Source organism: Drosophila sechellia, chromosome 2L (assembly GCF_004382195.2).
Source record: "Drosophila sechellia strain sech25 chromosome 2L, ASM438219v1, whole genome shotgun sequence".
NCBI lineage: Eukaryota > Metazoa > Arthropoda > Insecta > Diptera > Drosophilidae > Drosophila > Drosophila sechellia.
In genome coordinates, this window is record NC_045949.1 from 3,114,458 (window position 1) to 3,141,691 (window position 27,234).

At 40.7% G+C, this 27,234-nt stretch overlaps 1 protein-coding gene across 2 annotated transcripts; it reads right to left on the reverse strand.

The window, feature by feature from the left end:
* Positions 1-97: 97 nt before the first annotated feature.
* On the reverse strand, positions 98-25,670 carry LOC6613220. 2 transcript variants are annotated; one of them, XM_032727216.1, is made up of 13 exons: positions 25,240-25,670; positions 18,373-19,026; positions 18,042-18,143; positions 17,717-17,830; positions 16,458-16,654; positions 16,268-16,385; positions 15,847-15,987; positions 15,226-15,354; positions 14,481-14,624; positions 11,158-11,422; positions 10,807-10,999; positions 9,296-9,462; positions 98-372 (listed from the first exon to the last, which is right to left on the reverse strand). In XM_032727216.1, exons 2-13 carry the CDS (start codon positions 18,802-18,804, stop codon positions 302-304), a joined length of 2,073 nt encoding a protein of 690 aa, XP_032583107.1. In that variant the 5' UTR covers positions 18,805-19,026; positions 25,240-25,670; the 3' UTR covers positions 98-301. The 2 variants fall into 2 exon arrangements, with proteins under 2 accessions (XP_032583107.1, XP_002037698.2); XM_002037662.2 differs by having other exon boundaries at positions 15,226-15,357.
* Positions 25,671-27,234: the final 1,564 nt, after the last annotated feature.

Consider the following 27,234-nt stretch of genomic DNA (forward strand, 5'->3'; position numbering starts at 1 on the left):
GATTTTCGTGACTTTTTGTAAAAATGTATTAAACTCGAACTTACCTTTTTTCTATTTTCTTAATTATCTTCCTCTGTAAGCGAAATCCATAGAAATATATATGCCAAATATTCATATACTTTATTACTTTACAGATAGTCCATGTACACACTTATTGTGTTGAATAGTTTTTACAGCTGATTGGTTTATTGTTATCTACTTAACGCTAAATATCCAAGTGCTTTACCTAACTTTTATGTACAGTACTTGCTTAGGCTAACTTTCTTAGTCGCTATTATTAGTGAAGCCTACGCATATCCTACTAGTTTAAATCGTACATTAGCTTCTCGGCATTATTGGGTTCCTCGCAGTCGAATGAGGCCATCATTAGTTCTGCAAAAAAACAAACATCTTGGTTTCGTTATCAAAGTACTTGGTAGAAATGGGAAAAACAAGTACTGCTTGTCCACCGAAGTGGGCCGACTAAAAATCAGGAAAATAACAAAACAGTTACACGAGCTGCTCCACTTGTCCACTTGATTGAAAACGACACTCAGGCGTAGCCAGGACCCAAGGACATGGCCCAGGAATAAAAATAAATACATTCACGCAAACACAATCCAAATTGTCCGAAAAGATCTCAGTGATGCGTGCCAAAATGCTTGATGCTCCTCTTCCCAAAAATAACAAATGTAAATGGTTACTTGATTCTGAAGTCCTTTCACTTTGTTTACCATGATTGGTTTAAAAAGAGTTGTTACTGGCTAAAACGTACTTGCTTTGCAAAGGATATTTATAGCAATAGAAGCCTCGAAAATTCCACTTGCAGGGCATTTATAGCTTCGACTTTAAGGTTTCTCGATTCTTATTTATAGTGACCAGCAATTTCAACCAGCGCGTGTGAAATTCCAGGCCTTCAAAACTTTTGTTTACTTATTTTTAGACGCCGCAACATTTAGTCAGGAAAAAATATTAAAATTTAATGTGCACAGCTATTTTATTTAAGCACGTGGGAAGCTGTTTGATAATCATTTTAATTTATGCCAGTTAGATCATTTGCATATTTAAGTTGCTATAAATACTCACTTAAAGCCATAATAAATTTGGAGTGTTTCTCGAAAATGGGAACAGTGTTTTACCATCCTTTAAATAACTTGTGCTACATTTCCGTGCAATTTCATACGACTATTTTAGAGGACTTGGCTCAACTGAAACTCATTTCGGGATGGGTTAACTTCTGGTCAAGTGGCGACAAGTGTGGCATCTTTTTTTTTGGGTCGGACCACTTGCGTTTTAATAGAAGGGAATTTAATAAAGTTGTAAGAAAAAAGGGGCGAATTTTTCCACGCAGTTTTATGGGTAAACTAGAGTGGCGGGGCAGTAGGTGGTGGTGTCCGATTCACACCATGAGTCCCATTAAAATTTTACAATGTTTGGTAGCAGCCTCGTTTGGTCAGCGCTTTTGGCCAGCAGATGTGCGCTTGACTTGCCGCAAAATGTGGCATGTCCTGCCCCCTGGCCACTATCTTGCTGCCCCGAAAATCCCCACCGCCCCCAACTTGCCTTGGTTTGTGTGTTTATCGGATTTGTGTTCACATACTCCGTATGCTTGAGCACAGAAAATTACAAAACATCCGCATGGAGCGGAGTATGAGCTTTTTCGAGTTGAGCCAGCAGCATGAAGAAATGTGGCCGTTGGTTATGGAACATGGCTAACACCATGGAGCCCCTTTTTCCATTTTTCTCATTCTTTTTTTTTGTGCTTGTGTGCCAGGATTGAGGACCTCGGACTGAGCACTTTCTTTCCACGCTCTTGTTTAGTTTTAATGGAGTCGTGTGTGGCGTGTAAATATTTCCCCCTTTCGCCTGTAGATTTGTGAGGCGGCTCGGTTCGGTTTGGTTGGGTTTCGGTTTGGTTCGGTTGCGTTAGGATCTGGTTACTTTAGATGGCGTAACATTTTTTCCCACCCACACAATGCCTAACGAGCGGTTAGCTGGGAAAAAATCCTCTGGAAACTCGAAAAAAATGTACTCGAGTGCAATAGAATGCACTTAGAGAGAGCATCGCATAGCTATTGTGGTTTCAGTTTATCATTTTGGGAGTCCATTAACTTTGGAACCTATTAAAAATTATGCCCAATTTTGGTTTGCCTTCATGTCAGCTGACAAAAGACCACAAGTCACGCATTTGACCAACTATAATAGATTCGCCTTGAAGACAATATTTTCAGACTCAGCCAGGCATCAATTACTTTGCTCCGGCTCGAAGACCAAACAATGGCCACAGACAGCCGTAACTACTGTAAAATTGTTTTGACTCCGGCCGAGATGAGGGCTTCAAGGATGACAGGCAGGACAGGTGATAGATAACGAGGACAGTCTACGGTCATTTTTCCACACCCCAGCTGGAGGTCCTGCGAAATTCAGTTTACTCTGCCAAGCGGGTGAGGCAGCAAGGAAAATGAAATCTGCCCACAACTGAATGCCAATAACGTGCTGCTGTCAGTGGGCTTAGGATCCCATGGGATGTGACTTTCCGGTGGGCAAAAAAGGGGGGCAGTTACTACTAACTGCAGTTCCGACTTATCTGTATGTATTTATCTGGAATGTCGGAAATGTCGGCCGACCTGTCAGGTTTTTCTGCCGACAGTGTCTAAAACAATATAAATCTGCGCATTTTTCAGTGCTCAATGGGAAAAGAGTAGTAGGTTGCATTCTATCTATTAAATGTTGGCATTTTGAAAAAAAATGCAGTAAATTTATTGACACTAAACTGTGTGCTCAAACACATCTTAAAGTTGCAAGCAAAGCAACACAAATTAATCATGATCACAGCACTTAATTCCCAAGTCGAAATCCCATTTGGCCAAATCACATATGGCCAAGCTTAGCATAAGAGCCATTTGTACCTGGCTTGCAATTTGCTATGCAATTTATAGTTTAATTTCTCGGCCAAACAATGTACTGAATAGGCCAAACAATGACGATAATAATGATGATGAAAATTAGTGAGTGACTTTGTGCCGCCATTATAGCAGGGATGATTTGGCCAAGGATTCCGGCCTAATGCCGGTTTGGATTCCAATCATTGGTCCGGCCCTAATTACCATATCCAGAGTCTAATGAGCACAATTGAAATAACGCTTGGTCGGTCAACTCGATGGCCCATTGCAATATGCTGGAGAAATCTTAATTCTGTGGTGTTTGGCCAGAATTTCGGGGTGCTTGTGGGAAATTCCTCGGACTTGTTGACCTGATTATGTGGTATTTGGCCTGCTCTCGAATGAAGTTGGCTTTGTTGGTGGCAATTAACGATTAATGCAGCACGAGTGCAAATTCTGTGGTCCTGACTTTTGACACCCACTGTATGTGTGTGTGTGTGTGCGATTATTATTTTAGCAGCCACTGGAAAATGCAAACATTTTCGCAAGAAAATTGTATTCCTGGCCACTTTCTTCGCACATCCAAATGCAATTCCTATACATTGTGCTTTCGCATTTGTGAGATGCTTCCCGTAGCTCAACTTTTCCATTTTTTGCCTTCTCCTTGCAAGCGTGCTGCCTTGAATAGGCACATCTAGACTCACATTTTGCTGGCCAGGATCAGGAGGACAGGGAAGGAGCACAGCCAAAGGACCTGCCACACATTCGAGCGAATGACGTTTTTTTCGGTGCCACGTTTGTCCTTTTGACTCCTTCCTCCTTTTGCCAGTCATATCACATGCTGGTGTGCCTGGTTCACATAACAATGCTCATGTCTTCAAAAAAAGCAGAGAGTGTGTGCATCTAGATTTGCAAGGCAAAATAAATATAATAAAATGAAAAAAAAAAAAAAATGAAAATAAGGCCAGAGAAATGCGGAGCGAATGGGGAAAACAATTAAATGCGTTTTTGATCCTTTGATGCGATTTAAAAGCTTTTTCCTTTTCGTGCGCCTTGCATTTTGGGAACAATATTTAAAATGTTATCTTATTCTCATTTAAATAGAATTTATAGAACAGGTGAAATCTCTTTTATTTTCTGCCTTTGCATAGCTGTCAAAATTATCCACCAGCGGGAGATAAATCCGAGTTGTTTCTTTTGAAATTTTCCTGATTGCATTTTCCAGGTCCGACCAAACGATGCATTCCACCGACATTTCAGTCGACTTAAATCCGACATACTTTTCCCCCGAGGTCTTAACAGAGTGAACCAGACAACAGACAATTACCTCCACATTAAGGGGTTGTTATTAAAAAATTCCCGACATGACCAACATATTTCGCAGTGGGTGAAGTGAGTGCAGGACGAAGGGGAGGAGAGCCACAGTGTATATAATTCGCTGGGCTGCACTGCTGCTGTTTGCTTTTTAATGTCAGGTAAAAAGTTTCAAGAATGCGCCTCTAAAGATTAAGAGCATAAAAACCGAGAATAAGCACTTGTTTAGTAGCAGGGAGGGAATGAAAACACGAATGGCTTAAATCAACTAAAATGCAGTACAAGTGGTCTAACGGGGCCAAAGGATAATAAAAAAAGGGGATACCAGAGACAAGGAGCGATTATAAAGACGGCAAAGAGAGTTGATTAAAGTCATGTAATTCCGCAGAAAGTTTATTAAAGTCTTTTTTTCCGCCCCGCCCTGGTTGACCATCGCAAAAAGAAATTCCAGAACATACACAGTATACTCGTATGGCGTATTTTTCAGCAGCCAGCAGGTGGCGCTTTGGTGGTCGCTCCTCCGTTTTCGCTGCTTTTAAACCCAATTATGTCACTGTCTTTCTCAGTGTGTGAGTGGACCTGATAAATAAGTCTGCGGGGTGCCCCTCCCCATTTCATTAGCGGAAACTTTAAAATGACGCAGAGGAACCATTTCATTTCGGTCAGTATAATTTAGGAACTGCGAATGCCTTCAGCTCCGAGTCGCCGAGTGATGTAAGAAAGACCAACATTTATTTATGCAGTTTTCGAAAGTGCATCAAAGTTGGAAATAACTTTTGGACTCCTACAGTTCTTTTCCTCATGGGACTTGGTTAGCATTTGCGTTGCTGACGTCGGCTTAAAGTTTAGCCAAACTTTTCAACTTGGTGGACAGTTTTTTCGTTTGAGTTCTTAGAAAGAAAACTGATTTAGAAGATGTTCGCTTGACTTGGCTAAACAGCAACTCCAAAAGAATGGCACCAAGCCGAGCAAGAAAAAAGCACTGGAGAGGTGGAAAGCCATTTGGACAGCCTGGAAAACAAGTTTGACATCGATGCAGCATCGAAAGCAAATATAACCACAATAACAAGTCCAACTTTCAACCGGAACTTGGCCAAGTCCTAATGCCGTAAACAAAACGAATGCAAATGGCTTTTAATCCGCTTTTTTCAAGAAACTCCAGCTGCTACATGAATTCTCTTGAAGAAACTTCTAAAGAAGGATTATAGTAAAATAGACTATAGACCTCAAGATATTTTTTTTTAAGATTGCTAAACAGGATTTGGTGGAAATGTGTTTAGAAATCATAGGCTTATTTCATTTTAGTCTACTTAAGCCTACTTAAAAAAAATTAAAAGGTCCCTTGACCTGATTAGGATAAATGCAAAAAAAATAAATAATGCGCCCTTGCAATACACAAAGAAAAGCGTTCCCCCAACATTTTCCACCTCTAAAAGTTCACTGCATACGTGTAAATAGAGTTTTCTTGGTTAGCTGAGCCCTCGCTTTGTGTTTTCCCAGCAAATCTCATTTACCTCCCCGTTATGCACGACATGAAGCGTTTTCCCCGATAAAGTTTTCCAGCTCGAGGCTCAGGCTGTTGATTTTTCAAACAAACACAAAAAAAAAAAAAAAAACGCGCGTTCCACCATAAGTTTTCATTCTACGGCATTTTTTCTTATTTCTACTTCTTAACTTCCGCTTCTGTCAAGATGCGTTTTGCCGCAACACCCAAAGACAACTTCACTCCACGCCTTTGTTGGTATTTGTGCTGTTCTCGCCAGTGGCAAAAGCCTTTAAAAGTTGCCTTCTACTGCCTGGGTTTATAATGAGTTCGTGGATCCTACGTATGTATATGTGTGCCCAGAGTTTGCTTTAGCATCTGAGATGCCTCAAAGTTTCAAAATGTAGCTAGGTATCTGAGAGATGTTGTTTCGGAATAAATAAAAAAAAGCGTCAATTCACTTCAAATACTTTTCCAAATTTGATAAAACTACCTAGCAACTCATGTAGATTTATAATCCTGCCGTTTCAAGGATCTCAGTTAACATAATTGTTTATGCATTCAAATAGTTTTAAGTAATAATAACTATTTTTTAGAACTGCATGGACATGTAAAAAGCTTATTTATCATCTCTGTCGCTATTCATTTCTGCACTTTCTTGCTGATGTTTGATGTCTTTGCCCGCTTTCATGCAACATGCCCCACACCAGAGAACTGCAAGGGTGGCATTTTTTAACACTCGACTCACACCCTACAATTTTGTGTGCGGGTGCTACCCGCCACGCACATCGCGGGTACTTACAAACACACAGTATAAATCTGAACATGCAGACAAGACACCCCGTTGTGCGCGCACCCGAATCAATACGGAGCCCTGCGTCGCGGGTGCCGATCATACTCGGCACCCATAACGGAGGGTAGAGAAGACAAACAGTCAGAAAAAGACAAATGCCTAAAAAGGGATGAGTGACAAAAACACTTGTGGGTTTACCGTTAAACACATGGGTGTTTCCAAAAATACTCGGGTGTTTCTAAAAATACTCGGGTGGTCTTGTAGATAGTCGAGTCACAGACAAGATGCGTAACTCCATACGTTTTACACTCCATACGTTTACACACTATTCTTTCGGCTTGGCTCTAGACTTTGTCGAATACTTTGTAAAATATGCCCTTCATCTTATTATTATATATTATTATAATTATATATATTATATTATATTATATATTATTATATATTATATAATTATATATATATTATTATATATTATATAATTATAATATTATATTATATATATATATTATATTATATATTATTATATATTATATATATTATTAACGTTATTGTTATTTAAATATAGATTATAGTAAAAATAATAATACATAATGTCACAAAATTCATTTCAAAAATGACTTTATATAAGAATATTTGTCATTAGAGTATTCAGGTAGCGACGTGTGAAAAATTAATAAGGGAATGATTCGAAACGGGTGGCACCCATTGAGTACATCAAAGAGCAAAGACATGAGCACGAAATTTTTCTTGGGTATTCCCTTTTACCCTTCATTTCTTATACCCGTCGCGCTTCCACCCATACAAATTTTAGGCGTACAAAAAATGACCTGCGGCCGATTGTTGACTGTGCGTCCACTCACCCAAACGGCTCTTGCGCAGCAGGCCTCGGGTGGTTTTTTTACTCGTAACAAAAACACCACGTTGATAAAACACTCGAATATTTTGTATTGCCGCAAGTAGGGTGTCAAAAAAGACGGGGTGCCTAGAGACCGAGTGTTTATCGGGTGGACGTAGAGTGCCAGTGGCGGGCTGCAGTTCTCTGCCCCACACCGCTGCACCCACATAGTTTTTCAGGTTTTTGTCATGTGCACATTCCGTGAAAAATATATCAACTTGCCGGGCATTGCCGACAGCTCCAAGAAGGATTTACAGAGCGAAAAAAAAGGAGAACGCTCGGGAAAACTTTTTACGCTCTTGGAAAACACGTGGTGCACCTTGTTGCAAGGTTGTTTTGTTTCCTCTCAGTGGGCGCTGTTTTATATCTTTGTTGCGCTGTCTCCGGCTTGAGGACATGGCAAGTTTCCCCAGTTCCTAGTTTATATTTACAGAGCTAGCAAGAACTTTTCTATCTGGAAGATGCAGGATGTGCGGATTAATTGCAACTTTAGGGCCTGGACAGCGGGCTATCTCCAGAAATATGATTAGAAAAGGATAAAAGCAAAGTGACTTTACCAAAAAATTAGTTAATTGAGGCACGTTTTGCTTCTAAGGCTTGCAATTAAATTTGCAAATGTTGCACAAAGCTAAAATCATACCAAGGAAATAGTCGCGACTATCAGATAACCATTACTCAGATGGTAGGTGGTATACCTTTCAACGAATACAGTATACCCTCTTACTATGCGGGCTAAAATTCAGTTAATTTGTTTACCAGGTTTTCCCATGCATATTTTTTGCAGGAGGAAAACGCCATTTAATTTATCATAAATAACAAACAATATTATCCACCAAATCGCGTTCTAATCGTGTTCTCCTAGTTTGCCAGCATCAGTAGTAAAAACAAAGCGGAGAGGCAACAGCCCGGAAATGAATTGTTATTAAAACAAGGGTTCACGAGGGGGCGAGGGGGGTAGGGGGGTAGCTATGGAAACTACTGGCAAACGAGGGAATGGAACTAGTCCCTCGAAAAGTTTTATCCAAGTTCATAAACATTTGGTGGTCGTAAAGTGTCTGTCCGCGGTTTTATTGCGGTTATTAATTTGAATTAATTAGCGGCAAATCTGCTTCAAACTGGAAACTGGTTTAGAGCCAAAAGGACGGAAAGAAAATAGTTATGGAGTGCGATATTAAATAAGCTGCTCTGCAAACATAGAGGGACGTTAATACTATAAACTTGAAAGCAATTTGGAGCACGCGGAATAACCAGATTTGGTTTACCACAAAAATTGCGGTTCTAGCCCTATATGTTCATAGTCTGGCTTCCATATTTCCCTTGTTTGTGTTTTAATTATCGTTTAGTAAAACGACTCTCAAATTGTCCTGTGCCAGCAGTCGCGAATTTATTTAATTTTTCCCACAGGCTTTTCAAACAATTTAACTTGTGCGCATACATACATATCTATGTATGTATGCAGTTCAGGGGAAGTCCCTCTTCTGGTCCACTTAAAGTCGCAGTCTGTTGGCCACGTTGCTCTAAAAGTTTACACAAACTGAAGGAAAATAAACAATGGAAAGGCGATTGCAGCTGACTTATAAAAACGAAGTGTGGAATACCCTTTCGTTCGGACTCTTACATAACTACCAAAGGAGTCTAAGGAGGAGTTGATTAACCTGAAATATCGATGGATTCAATCTTCAAAAACATTTACACACATTTAATATTCTAAGTTATTTTATATACTTTATTTGGTCACCTCTTCCAAGTAGATCCATCTATCTTGAACTATTTTTGTGCACTCTTTGAAAAACCCACCTTTTCTTGAAGGGTACAAAGACTCCTTCAGTCAACAAATGCCGGTGAAAAATGTGCGAAAATGCGATAAAATACGTGGAGAGTGCAAACGAATAAAAAACAAGTCGAGGGTATGGTGAAAAGTTTTGACCCCCCCGGTGAATATTACTTACCCGCCTCGCCAAGTTTCGTTGTTTGCTGCATGTGGCGGCAGAAGTGCTCGTACTCGCCGCTAGATGGCGCCTGGGCCGCCTTCATCGCCTGCATGTGTTTGGTGAATGCCCCAACAATGGCGGCCATTCGATCGAAGGCAGCCATATTGATGTGGCCATTTGCTAAGCTGGAAGGGCGGAAAAAGGGAGGAAAAGCGGAGAACATAAGTGCGAGTTGTGGGAAAAGTATGTTTTGCTGGCTGATAAAAAGCCATGGCTGGTGTTTGCCATGCAAAATGGAAAATGCAAAAGGCAATGCAAAAAGGGCTTAAAAGGGCGTAGTTACAGTGAAAAGTGCTGCTGCTATTTATCACCATCTGTATTCTATCAAAGACCTCAAATATTTAAGCATCCCATTTAGTGTGGGACTCGAAGCGGTCTCTTTCGTTTTGCAGTGCATTCCTCGCAATTAATGAAACAACGAATCGCTTATTTAGCGCTTTTAGAACTCGATTCACGCTTACACGCTACATTTCACGGTGAAACTGAATGCGACATTGAAATTTTCTGAATCAATGCGGATTTATTTCGCCTATTTCTGCGGCAACTACTGCGTTCTGATTATATTTCACGGAATAAATTGCAACGCCGGAATGTGTAGTATACTCGCAGTCCAGCCAGCCTAATGAGGTCAATTGTGACCACCAGTGGTCGGTGGTGCATACTTTATTGTTTATTTGAGCTCCGTATCGCTAGGTCCTAAGGGGAGCAATGCATATGGGGGTATTGGGGCCCATTAAGGGGATGATATGGTTCAGATTTGGCATACGATGGGAAAATAGCGGCAGCCACAAATAATCAGAAGGCATCTGCCATTGGGCAATGGGAAAAGTATGAATTATTGAAATATATTCATTTCAATTACATGTATTATTTTCGGGAAGTAATTCAAATGTTTTTCCTTTTTTGTGCTGCCAAATGATTTATGTTATTGATTTTTTTTTTGATTATAATCACAACCCAATTAAGGGATAAGAACAGCAATTAATGTTCAAAAACAGTACTCATGAACAAAGGCTTTAAAAACAAAATCTCTTTTAATTATTTTCTGATTGTTCGGTCACTTGTTAAAGTCAATTCAATATAAATGCTTTAGAAATGCGAAAAATACGCATTTCCAGCGATTTCACTCTTCAACGCTCGGCATAAAAACAAATAAATTTAACGGCTAAAGAGCTTTATATTTATGTTATTTTTTATGAACATCCATTAAAATGATTTTCCGCCCTGTCGTTTGGCACATAATCATTTATTTTACCACTCTGTGGTTAATTAATTTAAAGCGTAAATAAATACAAGCGTGTATGTAAATACGATTGGGCGCTAAGTGAAACGAAAGTCCACTGGAAATACGATAGTTGGCCATGGCGGATGGCCCATATATATTAATCATACGACCCTTTGGCCGCGCGCACATAACATATATTTGGCCTGGATTTGGCCATCAATCAGGGCAAGCAAATTGAACTTACCGCTGCAAACAGTTCTCACGCTCGCCCAACGCCAGTTTAACAATATCCGCAAACACTGGAATAACAACCCAATCATTTGGCTTGCCCGAACTTGCTAATGGTGTGGTTGCTGCCGCCGTCGAAGTTGCCGCAGTTGCAGCATCTACGTTGCTGCCACTTGCCACAGGAACTGGAGCGGATTCCATTGTTGCAGCTGGTGGGTGCACAGGGAGAAAAAGAAATATCATCTTATAAGCACTATGAATTATATATAGTTCTATAGATAATCATGTATGGTACATATAGAGTTTGCTTCAACTAAGCCCAGCTGAGTTAAAGTATTTCTCCCAGTGTACCGCATTGCATTCGTACCGGAAATGCCTGCTATGCCAGCCACTCGGCCACTTGTCGATGGCTTCTCATCCGAGTCGGGTGACGTTGTGATGGCGATGGCGATAGTTCCTTGCGCCGGAGCTGCTCCTTGGGCCGCCGGCTCCTTGGGCGGCTGCTTATCAGTCTTGAGACCCTCCTGCTGCTCATTTAGGGAGATGGCCTGCTTCTGCCATAAATGTCCATGGCCCTCGGCGTGGCGCTGCATGCAGTCCAATTGTTGACACGTCACTTGCAATTTGCTCCACTGTAATCAAATCGAAATCCATAAATGAGCATCGTTTGTAGTGGCAATCTCGATACGCTCCCCCGATTTCCGCCCACTTGGGTGTGTTTTTGTTTTTTGTTTCGCTTTTTGGGGCTGTAAAAGTTTATGGTTTTGTTTGTTCTGTCGGTCTGTGCGAGTTTTATGCTTGTAATTTTGCCCCGCAAAGCTTTAGATCGAATTTTATGGGCTACATTTGGCCTTAGCGTGATAACATATTAATTAGGATTTCCCGAGGCATCAGGGAATGCTTTTGCGGGATTTCACACGCATTAAACTGGAAAAAGGGTCGGCATCTTAATCTGGATCTCAGCGAATTTATTATGCTTTTCCGTTAGAAAACATTTCTTTTTTTGTTGTAAAAACGGAATCCGAAAGTTGGCTGCTCGTTAAGAAGCCCATTTATAATAACATTTTTTACACCTCTTACCATGCCGAATAATTTAAAGTTTTCAGTTTTCCGACCACATTTATTACCATCATCCAATGCGTGCACATAAACATTTCAACAGCAGCTATAGAAATATATTTGTACACATATATCTCTCGAAAGTACAATGCACGCCCACTTTTTGCTGCTCGAATTTTGCATAGTTCTGTAAATTTATGCAATTCCCTTTCATTTTTTATTTGGCAAGAGGATTCCTTTTTTCATTTCTCGCTGCATACTTTGCAGCGCCCATTGTGCACAGAATTTATAGAGGAAAAAGTGCAGCAGCACTAGGAATTAAATATTGCATAGAAAAGGTGGACAAAGTGTTTGGAGTATGTAAGTATTATGAAAAGTAATTATATCTCAATAAGTGCACTAAATATTTGTATTCTCTACATACTTTGATTAAGCCAACTAACGAACGAAAGTAGAAGAGTATACCTTTATTGCGGCTTCTGGACAAGTTAATTTGGTTTAATTTATAAGTTTTCTTTCTGACTGAAATATTTCAGTGCTGTTTGCTCTCTAAATACCTGCACATTTTTACTGAGAGTAAAGAACACACACAACATAGCAGTGGGGAAAAGAAGAGCTATTCATAATGTATAAAGCAGAAGCCGAAGGCATTTAAATCACCAAAAAGTAACATTAAGTAACTTTTAACTTGATTTTTTCATTATGAGTGGGTGAAAAGAAGTCCAAGCCTACTGTTAAATTGTGGTGGCAACAAAGGAGGGCTGAAATGCGGAATCCATTAACTAATTAAAAAGCTTTTTAATAAAAACTAGCTTCATTTGCTGCTGAATGCACGGCAACACGCTGCGGTCTATTGAAGGAGTGGGCGGAAGGACACAGGACACGGCACACCGAACGCAGGACGAAGGACGAAGGTGTGGGCAATGTGCCAAATAAGTGAGTAAATATATAAACTTGATGAAATTGGGCCAACTGCAGCGAAAATGTGGTTGCTTGGGCGTGGTCATTTCTCTTTCAGTTCGCCCCCGCAATTCTTTCTTTTTTTGGCAGCCGGAGAAAAATCTTTTTATCGCTGGAGAAAACTTCTGTTGTTGTGACAAAGTGGCGCAAAAATATTATTTAAATATTTTCCTTGGTAAGTAAGAACCAACTGCAATAAGAGAAAGTCGTATTTCTGGAGAGTATCTAAAAATTCAAATACTTTAATTTGCAGGCCAAACAACGAGCATTTTTCTAAGCTTCTCCATTACTTCTTTCAATATTTGACTTTAATTCAAGGAACTGAGCCTAAATCTCTTAAGCTCCTTTTCGCCAAAATGCATTAGGCTGCATAAATATCTGCTGACACGAACAAATATCCTAGGCACTAGGCGTCCAGCCTAGAGGCAAAAGGATTGCTTCGGATTTACACACAGAAAAGTGCAAGAAAAAGGATATGGGGGAGAAACAAGGAGGTAGTCGCATCTTTGACTTGCTCTATAGTCCCTCCTTTGAAAGTAACATTTTACATTAATATCACATTTCTAGTTTCATTTCCTTGGACGAACAAATCTCTTCAAATCTCTGTTTTCAAAAGTGAATATCTCGAATTACTACTTTACTGCACATAGCTTAGCAGCTTTGAAGATCTTAATTTAATAAAAAATAGGGTATTTGTGCCTTCGACCAAACAGACAGCAGCGCTTTTGGCTCAATCCATGAATGAAAATGGCCCCAAGGCGCTGCTTTCTAACTTTTAACAGCATACAATTACAGTGCACATACGAGTGTAAGGATCCAGTCACACTCTCACATGGCAAAGGGAACAATTTTATTATCCTTGCTCGTTTCCTTGACTGCACCGACTAACTTTAGCTAAGCTTAAGTTTCAGATCCCCGAGTTTATGGAAATTTGCTCCTCGAATGTTGGCTGTACGTCATGCGGAAATGTCAGGCAAGAATTGATGTCGGGGGCCAAATGATTTTCCATTTGGTGTACGCATCACATTATGCAAGGAACGGCGTTGTGTTGTTTCAGTCCAATTAAAGTTTCACTGCGCACTTTGCCATGGGAAACTATGAACCAGGAACCCATTTCGCTGCTTTGCCACGTAATTTGCCTATAAAACTGCTGTCTATTTAATTTCGAGCGCTTATTTCTGAAATTTATGAAGCAGCACGTACTTCGTGTTATTCGCTATAGTTAAATTCGGAATTGGAGAAAATAAAGCTAAACTTTCTTTTGTGGAAGTTGTGGAAATGCTGTGATTTTGTCACATTAAAAATTGTAGTTTCGTTAAAAGAACGATTTGTTTGTGCATTCATTTGCTATCAATTTATTTTTTAAATTTCAAATTAAATTGATTTTAAAGCCAGTCATTTCCGTCATCAGGATAATTCGATCGAACCAAATTGTATCAATTCCTTTTGAGTGCTAACCCCAGCGGCTGGTTAATTACAGCCAACAAATTATATCCCGCAGCAATAAATTGTTCATCAAATTAGTTTTTGTTTGCGATAAATAAAACCAATATAAATTAGACATTATCGCTCGCTGATACATGATGCCATATATATCAGCCCTATTTTTTCGGGCGTCGCCATTAATTACAGGCTTGCACAAATTAAATAGATATTATTTGGCAAACTCACCGTAATTTTAAGCCGCGCTATGGCCGGCGATTCCAGGGACTCCAAAATGGCCGTGGCACTATTGTAGTTGCCCACCAGGAGGCAATACTGGGCCACTCCGCTCCAGAGTTCCACGGTTCGACTGCGTCCCTCGATGCCGACGCTCTGGAAAAGCGGTGCAAAAACAATGATGTTGCAGCGGGCACGGGCAAAATGAAAGATTTATTTGATTACGGAAGTTAGTTAGACGATAAGGGGCAACAGGGGCACGGGGAGCGAGGGAAAAGGACATTGGACATGCCGGGACCCACGTGACTTGGGCAAAGTTTTAACGAGTCGCTTACACGGCCAACTGGCAAACTGTCAATGAGACAGTTACGAACGGCATAAATTATAAGCCATCTTACCAGTCGTTCTGTATGCATACAGCCCTCGAACAGCAGCGGCCACAAGAATAGGAACAATATTTAAATATCCAGCCAAAAAAGAAGTAAGCGATGAGTTCAGATAGAAGATAGCACTATTTATTAGACACACACTTATAGACAGCTTAAGTGGATACTATTCTTGCGACCGCCGTTGTAGGGAGCAGCACTTGGGTGGACGTGCTCTCCCAGCATATTCAACATGCATGGGAATTTTAATTCAATCCACTGGGTCTAAGGACTCATGCGCTCCGTTTAACTTCAGCATCGGACTTGGTTGGCATGGAGTGCGGCGCAGTGTTCGTGCTGACCCCCAAATGGTTATGAGCTCGTCCACTCACCTGCAGGATCTCGTTGCAGACAAACAGACGCAGACGTGCCGACCAATCCAGATAGGTTTCCAGGTTGCACGTCTTCTTCGGATCCTGGGCTCCTGGCGGAGCGCCCGACGTGGATGGTTGGTCCCACTTCTTCTGCATTAAAAAATTGAAAATGGCACAGGATTCAGAATGGTTGTTGAAATGAGGTGCGCAGTGGAATGGCGAGGGGCATTGTTAATGAAGCGGCTTGTCGTCATTTTAATTGCATGTCCTTGTAGGTCCTGGCGCTTGTGCGAGTGTGTGTGTGTGTGTGCGTGAGAGTACGATTGTTTATGTGCGAGAGTGCTCGGTGTAATTTATGCAAAACTGCAGATTCTTCTTGTGTTGACTTATGCAGAGGGAAACATTGGCCATCAGGAGAGTATTTAACTTGAGAATATAATTTAATTCAGATGGGGGTGTTCATTTAGGCGAAAATATGGCCAGCTCCCCCATATATTTTTCTTACGAATCCAAATGGTGTGCATATATATAATTTTAATTGCATAATTAGTAGAGAAATGTATAATTTAAAATACATATCTTGTGTTTTCTTAAACAAGTTTTTAAGTAACTTCCACTTGAATTTCTCTTGGTGCTCACCTGCTTATCGAGGAGGATCATGCTGCTGCACTGGAGGAACTCCTCGCCACCAATGTGCTTGGCCAGTTTCTTTTCCACCCGACAAACGATTTGTGCGTACTGCGTGGCCGTTGGACAGTTGAGTGGTGTTTCTGATGCAGACTGCGGGGAAAATCGCCACAGAAAGACATAATGGAAAAAGAAGGGAGAACAGGACAATTGCCGGAGATTAGGCAGATTGCTTTAAGGCCGGTCAGTGCTGGCAACTTGGATAGCTTGCCTTGGCAACCAAGCTATTTTTTATCAGGTTATATTATAGCTTACAGTAATTAAGACTCATATGGACTTAGGTTTTAAAGGGAAGTATATGCTCTTAAAAATTTTCAAATATTTTTGGGACATGCTTTTCACAGCTGACAGCACTGACCAATCATACACTCACCTTGTCGTTGGTCTGGCAGGCTCGTAGGTCCGCCTCATGTCTCTCTAAATCAGTCAGTCGTTTTAGTAAGGCACTCAGTGTTTGGGAGACAGCGGCTTCCAAATGCGAATTGGAACATCTGTGTGGCGGGAATCGTGGAGGAGGGTTGAGTCCATGATTGGGTGCCATTTGGAATGCAGTATCTCCTCACCTGGCAACGATATGTTTGACATGGCTCATCATCCGCTCATCCCTATAGTCGTAGGGGAACTTCATCGTCCACTCGGCCAGCAGGGACACCAGGGACTCCAAGCATTCGCTATCAGGTACCGAGTCCAGCAGTCTGCCCAGCAATTCGTGGGGTCGCAGGAACAAGCGGCAGGATAATAAAAACGAGAATACAAATTCCTGCAAGTGGCAAATAAGCAGAAAGAAAACAAGGTTAAAAGGAAAAACAAGAGATGTAGGCCACAATATAAGAGTAGAGTAATGCTCAAGTTCATCACTCACTACCTAGAGCAATTAACTTAAAGGATCCAATCGAATTTGTGCTGTTTTGTTATAACTTTATAACCACCATGCACATTTTCATTTTCTGATACATTAAATATACACATGTGTTTTGTTTATTTCCACTTGGAAATGCGATTCCCTCACTCAATTGCCTCAGCTAGAAGATCCCCCCAATTAGTGGTGTTTTCGTAGTGCTTGTACAGCTCTCAGAAGTTTTCCCTGACCGGAGGCCACATTCCACATTCAGCACTATCAAATTAGCGCTAATCTCTGGATTTGTTTGCAACGAATTAATTATTTTTGCACTTGCTGCCTGTGGCCTCTGAATGGTCGTGCTTACACACAAGAATGTCCTTGTTCCCTGGATTTCGGTCCTTGTTTCGTTAGCCCCTTGGGCCTGGGGTCCTTGATCCTGGCAAAAGGACTCGCCGGCTTGTCGGTTGCCCTCTGGTTTGTGGTTTTTGGCTCGTGCCAACAAACGCAAGTTGGCCAGCGTTCAAGTCTTTAAGTGTCTGCGACTAAGTAAGAACTGATTTGTATTCCATTTGGCGTGTACAATACGGCGGGGAAAGGAGAAAAACACCCGGAAAGGCTATCCAGTTCGAGAAATTGAATCTTTAACTTTTCATATATTTTTAATGAAAATAATTGATGTCACCTTTATGTGCGCCAAAATGTTTTCGTTTAACTTATTGCCTTATTTAGCAGTTGAAATATGGATAGCAAAATTGCACTTTATTTGTATGATGAAATGCGGAAGCACATTTGAAATGAAAAGCCTTATATTTATTAATTGCACAGGATGGAATTTATGAAATAAATATGCATTGGGTACATTGATTCATTTTTAGTATTTACGCCGATAAATATTTTAAAACATATTATTACCTATTTCGCTGCGCTTAATTAAGCAGTTAAAGAGCGTTATGAAATACCTTTTCGAATATGTAAACCCACCTTATCTAAGTCCACAACATCCTTGGGCAGCAGCGTTTCGATGAGGGAGTCCAGTGGCCCGGAAACTATTCTACCATTTATGTACATAATACCGCCGGAGCCCAAAACCGAGCTCTGTGAAAATAGAAACAAAAGCCATATGACACACATATGACGGCAGTCAAATATGAGTTTAATGAAAAAGGTTTGCTGCTCAACAATGGAAACTGAAATCAAACCAATTTACTTAGCTAATTAAATGCTGGCTCGATGACAGCCAACTAAAAATGATTATTGAATTGGCAAATGGGGACAAACAGTGGCTCTTAATTACCGCACAGCTTACCTCAAAATTAATATCACATTGGCTGCGTTTGTGCGGATTTTTGGGCACATCGTACTGGACCAAATCCTCGTTTTTCGGCCCAACCGATATTGTGGTGCCAAGCTGCAAGTCAGACAAACAAAGCCAAAATCAATGAAATATTTCGAGCTATTCAAAATATTGACTTCCTCCTCCCATTTTGGCAGATATGTGTGCCACAGAAGCCACAAGGACATACATATTTATGATGGCATTTCAATGTTTTCTACAGCTTTCTGATGCTTTTTGACTTAAAAATATTGTTTCATACTCATAGACAGCTTAAAATGCGTTTTCAGGGAGTTTCACTCACCTCTAATTGCTGAAACCCCATTTCCAGATCGTAGGCACTCAACTGCTCGGCGCTGTGTCGTCGCCTGTAGCGAATATTGCCACCCAGGAGAGCTGTCTCCGCCGTCAGATGACCCGGATCCAGGGAGAATATGCCTCCTTGGGCTCCCTGTAATCCGGCTCCACCGCCTGCTCCGCCTTCTTTCGAATCCGCTCCAGATTCGCCCAACTCCAGGCAGCAGTCATCCGCAGATTCGCTGTCCGAGCTGCTGCTGTTACTGCTAATGCGGCACCGTCGACGGTGGTGGCGCCGGTGGTGCTGGTGGTGGCCATGATGGCCATGGTGGCATTTGTCCCGGTCGCGCTGACCCCGCGACTTCTGCAGCACGGTCTGCTTGCAACGCGTTCCGCAGGCGATGGCTGATATCTTGCTGGCATAAAAGTACATCGCCATGTGTCACGTTCGTTTCGCCGCTCGTGACGCGGTCATGTGTGTGGGGCTGTGTGTGTTCCTTTACGGGAGGGGGGGTCTGGTGGGCGGTGGGTGGGCGGACCTGCGGCTTAACTGCCCTGGCTATTTAATGCATGGGCACGTGGAGGGCAGGTGGCAAGTTGGCCGTTTCCATGGCCGGGCAGGTCCAATCAAACGTCAATTACGAGAAGGATTAGAAGTTGCCTGCACAAAGAGAAATTTAGAAAGTTATTCCGAAAAATGAATGGTTCTGTTTTAAGTGGCAGTTGCGATTGAGCATATTTTTTTGAATATTATTTTGTATAAGATAAGTTTTTCTAAGTGCACAGGTTTTACTGAGCGCATCGATCGAATCTCTGGAGCCACATAAGCTTCAATTTCATTTAGTTCCCACATCGGTTTTCCAATTTCTACGCTCTCTATATAGGCGGCATTCGGTTTAGCACCACCCACCCCAAAGGAAAGGGGCAAATCGAATATCAAAACTGCGACGTTTTATGGCTCAATGGGTCGCGCGGCGTCAACAAGTCAACGTTGCGGTGAATCGCAGCACATTACTCATACGCCGCGTGGCCGGGGCAGGAATGAAGCTTAAATCACTGCGTGTCGGCCATTTCGCGTCTGCGCGATTGTGTGCGTTAGGTTATGGTCAGGGTTATTATCCCTTTGGGGCCACTTGCGACTCATCAGCCCATAGACATGTGCGGATCATCAATAAGGGCGTACACAAAAGGGAAGAGGAGTTGGGTCGAAGGGTCGATGGCAGTCATTAAATCACTGCAGATGCGTTGGGGGCCAAAGCGCAAAAAATCACGACTGATGTCGGTTCAAGGTTATCAATGAGCAAACATTTTCCGGAAAATTGGTAAGAATTGGGTTAACTAAACGGCACAGAATTTAGTCATTTGTGCTTTGATTGTAGGTTACTTCATGTAGGGAAATAACTTTAATGGATTCTTCGACACGTACGGCATAATAATAACTCAAAATGAATCCACTCAGAAATAAGTACGAGACGCCAATGCATTAAAAATGGGCATAAAGAGCGAATAATATCAACAGGCTGTGCTCGAGAAACCCATTCCCCAATTCCACAACACGTTCGCGGTGATTTTGAGGCATTCGCAAATGGAAAACCGGCAACGGCGGAAGTTGGCTTTAATGAAGATTAACCACGCACAAAGGATAACGATGCCGTGGACGAAAACGTATATGGATGAAATCTACATGTCTACAAATATCTACAAATATGCAGACACACGATTCGGAAGACGCCGGGTGAGTTGGCAAAAAGGAATTCCACACACAGGAAGTGGTCCTTGGCACCTGACCAACGGAGTATGGAAATGGGCAAGGAAACTCAATTTCTATTACGTTAATGCTCACTCGGCTATTGTGGGCGTCTTTTGTCAGCGTGAAAATCTTTAGAAAATCAATGTCAATGGTGCCAGTGGCAGATGGGGATTGGAATTCTCTTTTGATCCACTCCTGATTCATTCACCCTGACATTCTCAGCCACAAATTGCCAATTAAGCCAACACTCTACTGTCGATGTGTATTTTTATACACATGAATGTACATACGACTTTTATTTTTGTTCTGTGTGATTTGTTCATTACACAAGCCATGCATAATAAATGATTTTTGCGTACCATCTGCATTTCAATTTTGACAACGAAAAGGGATTACTGGCTTTGCCATTCAAATAAAATTTATTCTTGGCGAGTCTGTAAATAAATCGAGTGTAATACACTATTGAATGAGTCAATTTTGCAGCTTAGCAAATGGAACAATTTTTTTGTGTGTAAGTCAAATTGGATCAAAGGATAATTCCATAAGAGAATATTTTGTAGTTTTCTAAGCAAACAGATGTTGCAGTTGTATGTTGAACTATGGTAAACAGACTGCCTTTATTTTGATGTATTCTAATGTAAAAATGAAAATCTTAAAAGCTGCATAATCCAGTAAACATTTGTAAAGTGACCATTGTAAGGGAAATGCGATATGACTGTGAACAAAGAAAATGCTCACAAATGTGGGTATGCTTATAAGCATCAATACGAAAGGATGTGCGCCCCTATCTGCATACAGCTGTGTACAAAATACTAGTAACATTGGAATATTTTAAACATGCAAGAAACATGTGACACAATAATAGGCTTTAAAGTTTCAGGTAAATAAATAAAATGACTAGCAATAACTCATACATAAAAATGTTATTTTTCCAATTAAATGCAATTTCCCTGCCATAGAGCACTATTTTCCGTGGCGCGTTTGTAGATGTTTACATTTGGCGTTGCCTACATTTCGGGGCAGCAGAATATTACCATGCTCGAGTGAGCGCAACAAGGGCGGAACACACAGAGAACTTATGATATATATTCGGGCCAAACTTGTGCACACTTAACTACAAGTTGTGCCGGACGGAGCCGCCCATCGCCAAGGATATAGACAAAGAAGGAGATGGGATAAATCCTTCTGGCATTTTTTTTTTTGGTCCGCACAGAAGCTTATTATAATTCCAATCATGTCGGCAGACTGCAGGCTTGAATCTATGCAAAAGGTTGGCAAATGAAATATTTTCAATTTTAATATTGACAACGTTGTATTTTTTCTCTATTGCTGCTGGGCCGAGTAACCCGGCAACAATACAATCGATGGGGGGACAGATTGGGGGAATAAGGACAAAATATCAATATGGCTGAGACATTTTATTTCGTTTCAATGCCCATTACCAAACGCCCTTGTCTACACTTTCTTCGCTCAAAAGGCCAAAAATAAAACAGAATTTATTAGTAGGAAAAAATCAATCAATTATACGCAGCAGAATAAACTTGTTCCGAGAAGGTCGCATATTGATTGCAAATCACTAAGGTCCTGCGGAATGAATATTAAGTGATGTGAGGTTGCGCAGGCACCACAATTGATGGCATAGAAAGGGAAATGAATGGCAAAATGTACAAGTTTTAATAATTACACGAGAGATAAATGCATTTTGATTAGTCTTCTAAAGGCATTAAATTGGCATCTGCACAGCGTATGCAAAGTGAGGCAAAGTGGGCCATTTACACTGCACACAACATATCCTTTTGGCCAGCCGTAATTATCACAGATTCAAGAATAATTCGTCTTTCGTTTACTCTGTGGCAGGACCGCAAAGATTCCTGTTGGTTGCCCTGCCTGCTCTCGGCCGCAGGACAAGCTTAATTATTAATAATATAATTAGAGCAGAATGCAGCTGGTGATGGCAGACTGGTGTTTTTGCTCAGATATAAATTGGTTTGTGGCTCAAGTGGTGACTGCGGACGAGCGAATGCCATTGCAATGTATTGTACGCAAGTTTGCCTGTTAAACATCATTGCGAATGTTGGCATCGTGAATATTTTGCATATTTTAACGCCAGTCTCAACTCAACTTTTGGCCACCAAGGAGTCACCAAACAAGTCACAGTTTTGGCCCTCATCCTGGTCGATGGCGTCGATTCGGAGCCCCAAGGAGCAGCTGCTGCAAGTGTCCTCGAATCTATTAGCATAAAACTGATAAAAATAAACTGATGTCGTTGTCGTTGTCGCCGTTGTCAACAAGCAGCACTGGCAGTGCAAACAGCGAGCGGCAAACAAACAACAACAATCAGCTAACAAGAAAGTGGCAACAAATTTGCGTTGCTTTTGGCTAAGTACTTTTAGCCAAGAAGAAACCGCAGACTGGTGTAAAATCCAGGAGCGGGAACCTTTGACGCTTTTGCATTTTTAGGACTTCATCTTGGTCAAGTTATCTTCGCCTTGAATTAAGTTTCCTTTGTTTAAAATATTAAGTTTAGGATGTTATTATCATTTTATATTCAGATTTTTGTTTTGAATTTAAATCGAGTTTTCTTCTTTAAATGATGCCATTTTTTTTTTAAGATTTCTATGTTTTGCTGTTTCTATAGTTAAATCATTGTGAATCGTTTTATATAACTATTTTGCTCCGCGATTTAAATGGCTTATTTACATTTCCCCATTTTCCATTAACGTTCTATTCGAATGTTTTGCTATTTTGTTTACTTTCACTTCTCTTGCTTTGTTTTTTGTAGTTTGCTCTCAATTTTTTAATATTGCCCGGGATTTAAAATCAATTATGCTTTGCTTTATTTCTACTTCTTGTTGTTATTTATTGCTTTTGCATAGACCAAGCGAATTGGAAAAAACCATTGATTTGCCATATTTATCACTTTATTGCATTTGCCCCGCAAATGGGAATTTTCGATTAAATGCTTTGGTATGCATTTATCTATTTACTTACAACTTTTGATTTGTAATGATAGTTTTTTACTACGCAATATATGCGATTTTGATAAGCTTACAGAACTGTTGGATTAAATTGATTTTGCCACTCTTTTTTTCTCAACAGTTGTAAGCTTAATAACTTAAATAAATAAAAGTAATTAATTAGCACTTTTTTAATTCAACTTTAAAAAGATAATAATATTACAGTAGAATTTGATACATAAACTTTTTATTTACAAAACAATTTTTGTCATTTCATATGCGTTGTAATGCTACTAAGTTAAATTTAAATTTTTTTAAAGTAGACTCTTGGTATTAAAAAAATTAACCACATTTAACACTTGGCGCTTACAACATTATTTAAAGCCAAGTAGTAAGAATAACAATTTTTCTATTGAATTAGTTCTCTGCCGAGCACTTTATACTTCATTTAGTAGAAGTTTCTCCACAAAAGTAATTTGGCTCTCTAAGTGTTTGAATACGAAGGAACTTTTCAGCCATTTTCCTCGCTCTTCAGAAGACTTTTCTTTTCTTCCTCGAAGTGCATTCAGTATTTACATTAGATTTAATTAGCATTTTTCACGCTTTTGTCTGCGGACAGAAACGTGTGCTAATAAAAGCTGCCTTCAAATTACATTGACATTGTCTCTGGGCTTGTAAACTTGGCGCCATTTGTAAGGTTTTAACGAAGGCAAAGTTAAAAAAGCGCTTTTCACTTGATTTTTCCTTCCCTTCGTTTTCCAACTCGACTCACAACTTTTCCGCCTGGCTGCCGATTTTCACTAGGAACAGCTTAAATGTGAAAAAAGCCTCTAAGCGAAAAAAAAAACTGAAATAAAAAAGTGGCAAGAAAACTGTCAACGCCATGGCTCTGTGTGTCATAAAAGTGGCGCAGGAGGAAACCCGAAATTAAATTACTTCGACTTTCGATGTCGGAGCATAAAAAATGCATTTGGGTCAGCGCCCTAAATTCTGGCCATGTCCAAAATTAATGCAATGCCAGCGACAAGAAAGCCAATTTAATGACTTTTGAATTGTTTTATCAGACAATTTATTACAATCACCGCATCGACCAGGCAACCGCAATAAACCTAAGCCATGCAAATTATTCTCGCTCCTCTTTTTTTATTGATTTTTTATCTGCTCTTCACATTTTTATGGCAGCTCAAAAGCTGACGAAAAAAAGTCTGGGAAATCGGCTCAAAGTCTAAAAGTATTTTGGCATCATCATCAATCTTTTTCGCCGAAATGTTGGCAACTGCACTTCCAAGACAATTGACAAATTGACGATAGGGTTTTCCGATGGCATTTTCCTTGGGTTGTGCTTATGCAAATGCAGCTGAGAGTTGGTGGAAATTCTTATGACGAGAAATAAACGAGCGGAATTAAAGCTTATGGTATAGATATACGAATTGGATGGACTTGGATCGATTCGCTATAAATGGGATATCTTTGATATTTCTTCCATATCAACAGGAAGTCCTCAACTCTGCTGATGTATTGGTAGTGGCATAAAGGAGGCAAGGACATTTCTGAGCTCTCGCAGTGGGGAGACTTAATTACAGGATGTATCTGCTCGGATGTGTGCCAGATATTCCATCAATTAATGATTCTCCATTACGCGATTGCAGTTGAAGCCAAGGATTTTCCCGCCCGCCAGAGCTCCGTGTGCGGTATTAATCGAGAATGCATTATTGTTAAACAGGCATAAGTAAATGGCAGTCGCTGTCCGAGTGCGGAAATGAACAGTTTAAGCCAACTGCAATGGCGCACGCAGGGGCGGGTTAATGAAGGCGTCCAGCGGGCCCGAAAACGCTGAACAAACTGTTGGCCAAATGGCCACAGCATACATGTGTATATTGACGCGCGCATATATTGGCATATCGGAGGCAATGAGGCACCCGACATTATCGACATTAACCGGCAATGTAACAGCAACAGTAACGGTTACGGAAACACATAAATTATGCATGATTTTTGCGAAGCGACGCAGTGCTGCGTTTGCCAATTTTTGCTTCCTTTTTGGTTCTGTTTGCTCCTTTTTATCGCATGAATTTTAAGCGAGTGAAATGCCTCCCCACTTATGCGTATGTGTGTGTGTGATTGGGAGAGGCTGAAATTACAAGTTAATCGAACGTTGCATACTTACGGGGGCAGCCAGTCGGCTGGAACCATATGCGATATTGCTTATTGATGCTCGCCGAAACACACATTCAGCAATTTAAATTCATATCTATTGATTTCTTGGCTAGGAAATCGCTGCTCCAGTTCCAGTTCCTATGAATTCCAAGAGCGTTGAATCCAATGGCTGGGTGTGGTATTGTCCGATCAACTTTTAATGTAGCCAACTATCCATTAGGAAAATTGAGGGATTTGGTAACTAAGTATTCATGGGTTAACTATTTAATCCGATCTTATTTTGCACAATTTTTCATGGTAGCTTATTATTTATCTTTTACTATTTTAAATATTTATTGCCATATCTCTTCTCACTTATTTAACTATTATTTTTTGGTTTTTTTCAAATGCCCAAATCTGTGGCCGCACTGATAAATCCGATCTCAGAACCGCACACTTACAGAATCCACGACGAACTGAAGTGGAGTGCCAACTTCGAAGGCATGTTAAGCGAGATTCGACTGTTTCTGGTTCAACGTAACAGAGTCCTGAAACTGTTCGAAGGGAAATTTTATGGGAAAGCTGAGCAGGACCTGTGTCATCGAACATGTTGCAAGTGGCTAGGAGAATTGGGGAACGCGGCTGCTGTGGAACTAACACAACTTCCACGCTTTTTAAATAAAGCTAACAGTAACACAATTAAATTATTCAAAATACTGTTTTTTTCCATTTAAAAATAATTTGTATTTACTGTGCTTGGTAAACATACTGCATACTTTCAGAATAAAATATCTCAAGGCTGGACATTTTAATAACCAAAAAGGAAGGATATTTAGTCCTCGAAAGTGTGGGTAGCATTATTAAATAATGCCTTTAGATTGTGACAACACATCCACGCTTCTCGAGTGCCACATATTCTTGCAACTCAGTTTCCACACTGCCACATTATCCTGCGCAACAAATTGCTTGTCATGTTAACAGCACTCCGCCATCGCATTGCTTTAATTAGCCGGCCTCATATGGCCAGCATAACACCTAAAAGAATTTAGAAGCGTGCCATGTAAATGGGAGCTCATCTACTTGATGGGTGGGCGTTGGACGGTGGCAAGGGAGCTTGCCCCCAGTTTATCTAGGACCCTGGAACATCCCTTGGTAACTGATATCTGTGCTTACTTAGCTGCGTTGTCAAAACGTCTGGCAGTGGTTTTTGCCTGCTATTTGGCTGTGGAACATTCTTACGATTGTGGGCGTGGATCGAGCTGGATGTGTGGATGCAGAAAAATCAGCAAAAGTTCACACAACAAATTAGCGAAATCAATTTGAAAATTTTATTGAGTCTTCTAACTTTGCCTTGGGGTCAGCAGCATTTAGGACTGGCACAAACACACCTCGGCTCGGCCCTTGGCCAGAAATTTTTGAGGTCACTGCGAGTTTGAGTTTTGATGCCGGGCTAACTTTGAGATGCAAAGGCGAAACTTTTAAGTAGTGGCTTAAATTTTATATTCCTACCAAAATGTTCGCTCAGACCTCCCCCCCTCTCATCCAATGCGACTTTTTGTCGGCCGCTTTGGCAAGTTTAAATGTTTGCTGGGAATTTTAATTCATTTATAAAATATGCCCGGCCCACTCGGCTGCCGTGTGGATTAAGTGCAGTCGCATGGTCGACTCTTAAATTAATGAAATTCTGTGTGTTCTCAGTGTAAGATAGCCGCAAGCTTTTTGTCTGTGCGCCAATTAGCAAAATGCAGGGAAACAGCTGAAAACCATATTTACGAGGACAAAATGTTGGGCGGGTTTTAATAAGGAAACCGTGTGTGAAAATTCCTCTTGTGGCTGGGTTTACTATTTAGCAGATGGTGTGTTTGCAAGGAGCAACAAGTTTAAAGTTTGACAATTTCTTACTTTAAAGTATGCTAGTTCGTTTAATGGAATCCTTTTGGAATCTAACAAAGTATCTCACCACTTTGTAGTGTCACTCTTGTGTTTCAACCTGACGTTCCACAATCAGGCGGATCGGTTACTTGAA

Bases quoted from the DNA above. Each gene is read 5' to 3' on its own strand.
- LOC6613220 (XM_002037662.2), bottom strand. From the start codon at position 18,804: ATGGCGATGTACTTTTATGCCAGCAAGATATCAGCCATCGCCTGCGGA. The intron at 17,831-18,041 runs GTAAGCTGTGCG...CTATTTTCACAG, and splicing joins AATGTGATATTAATTTTGAG to AGCTCGGTTTTGGGCTCCGG. The intron at 373-9,295 runs GTAAGTAATATT...GTTTTTTTGCAG, and splicing joins AACGAAACTTGGCGAGGCGG to AACTAATGATGGCCTCATTC.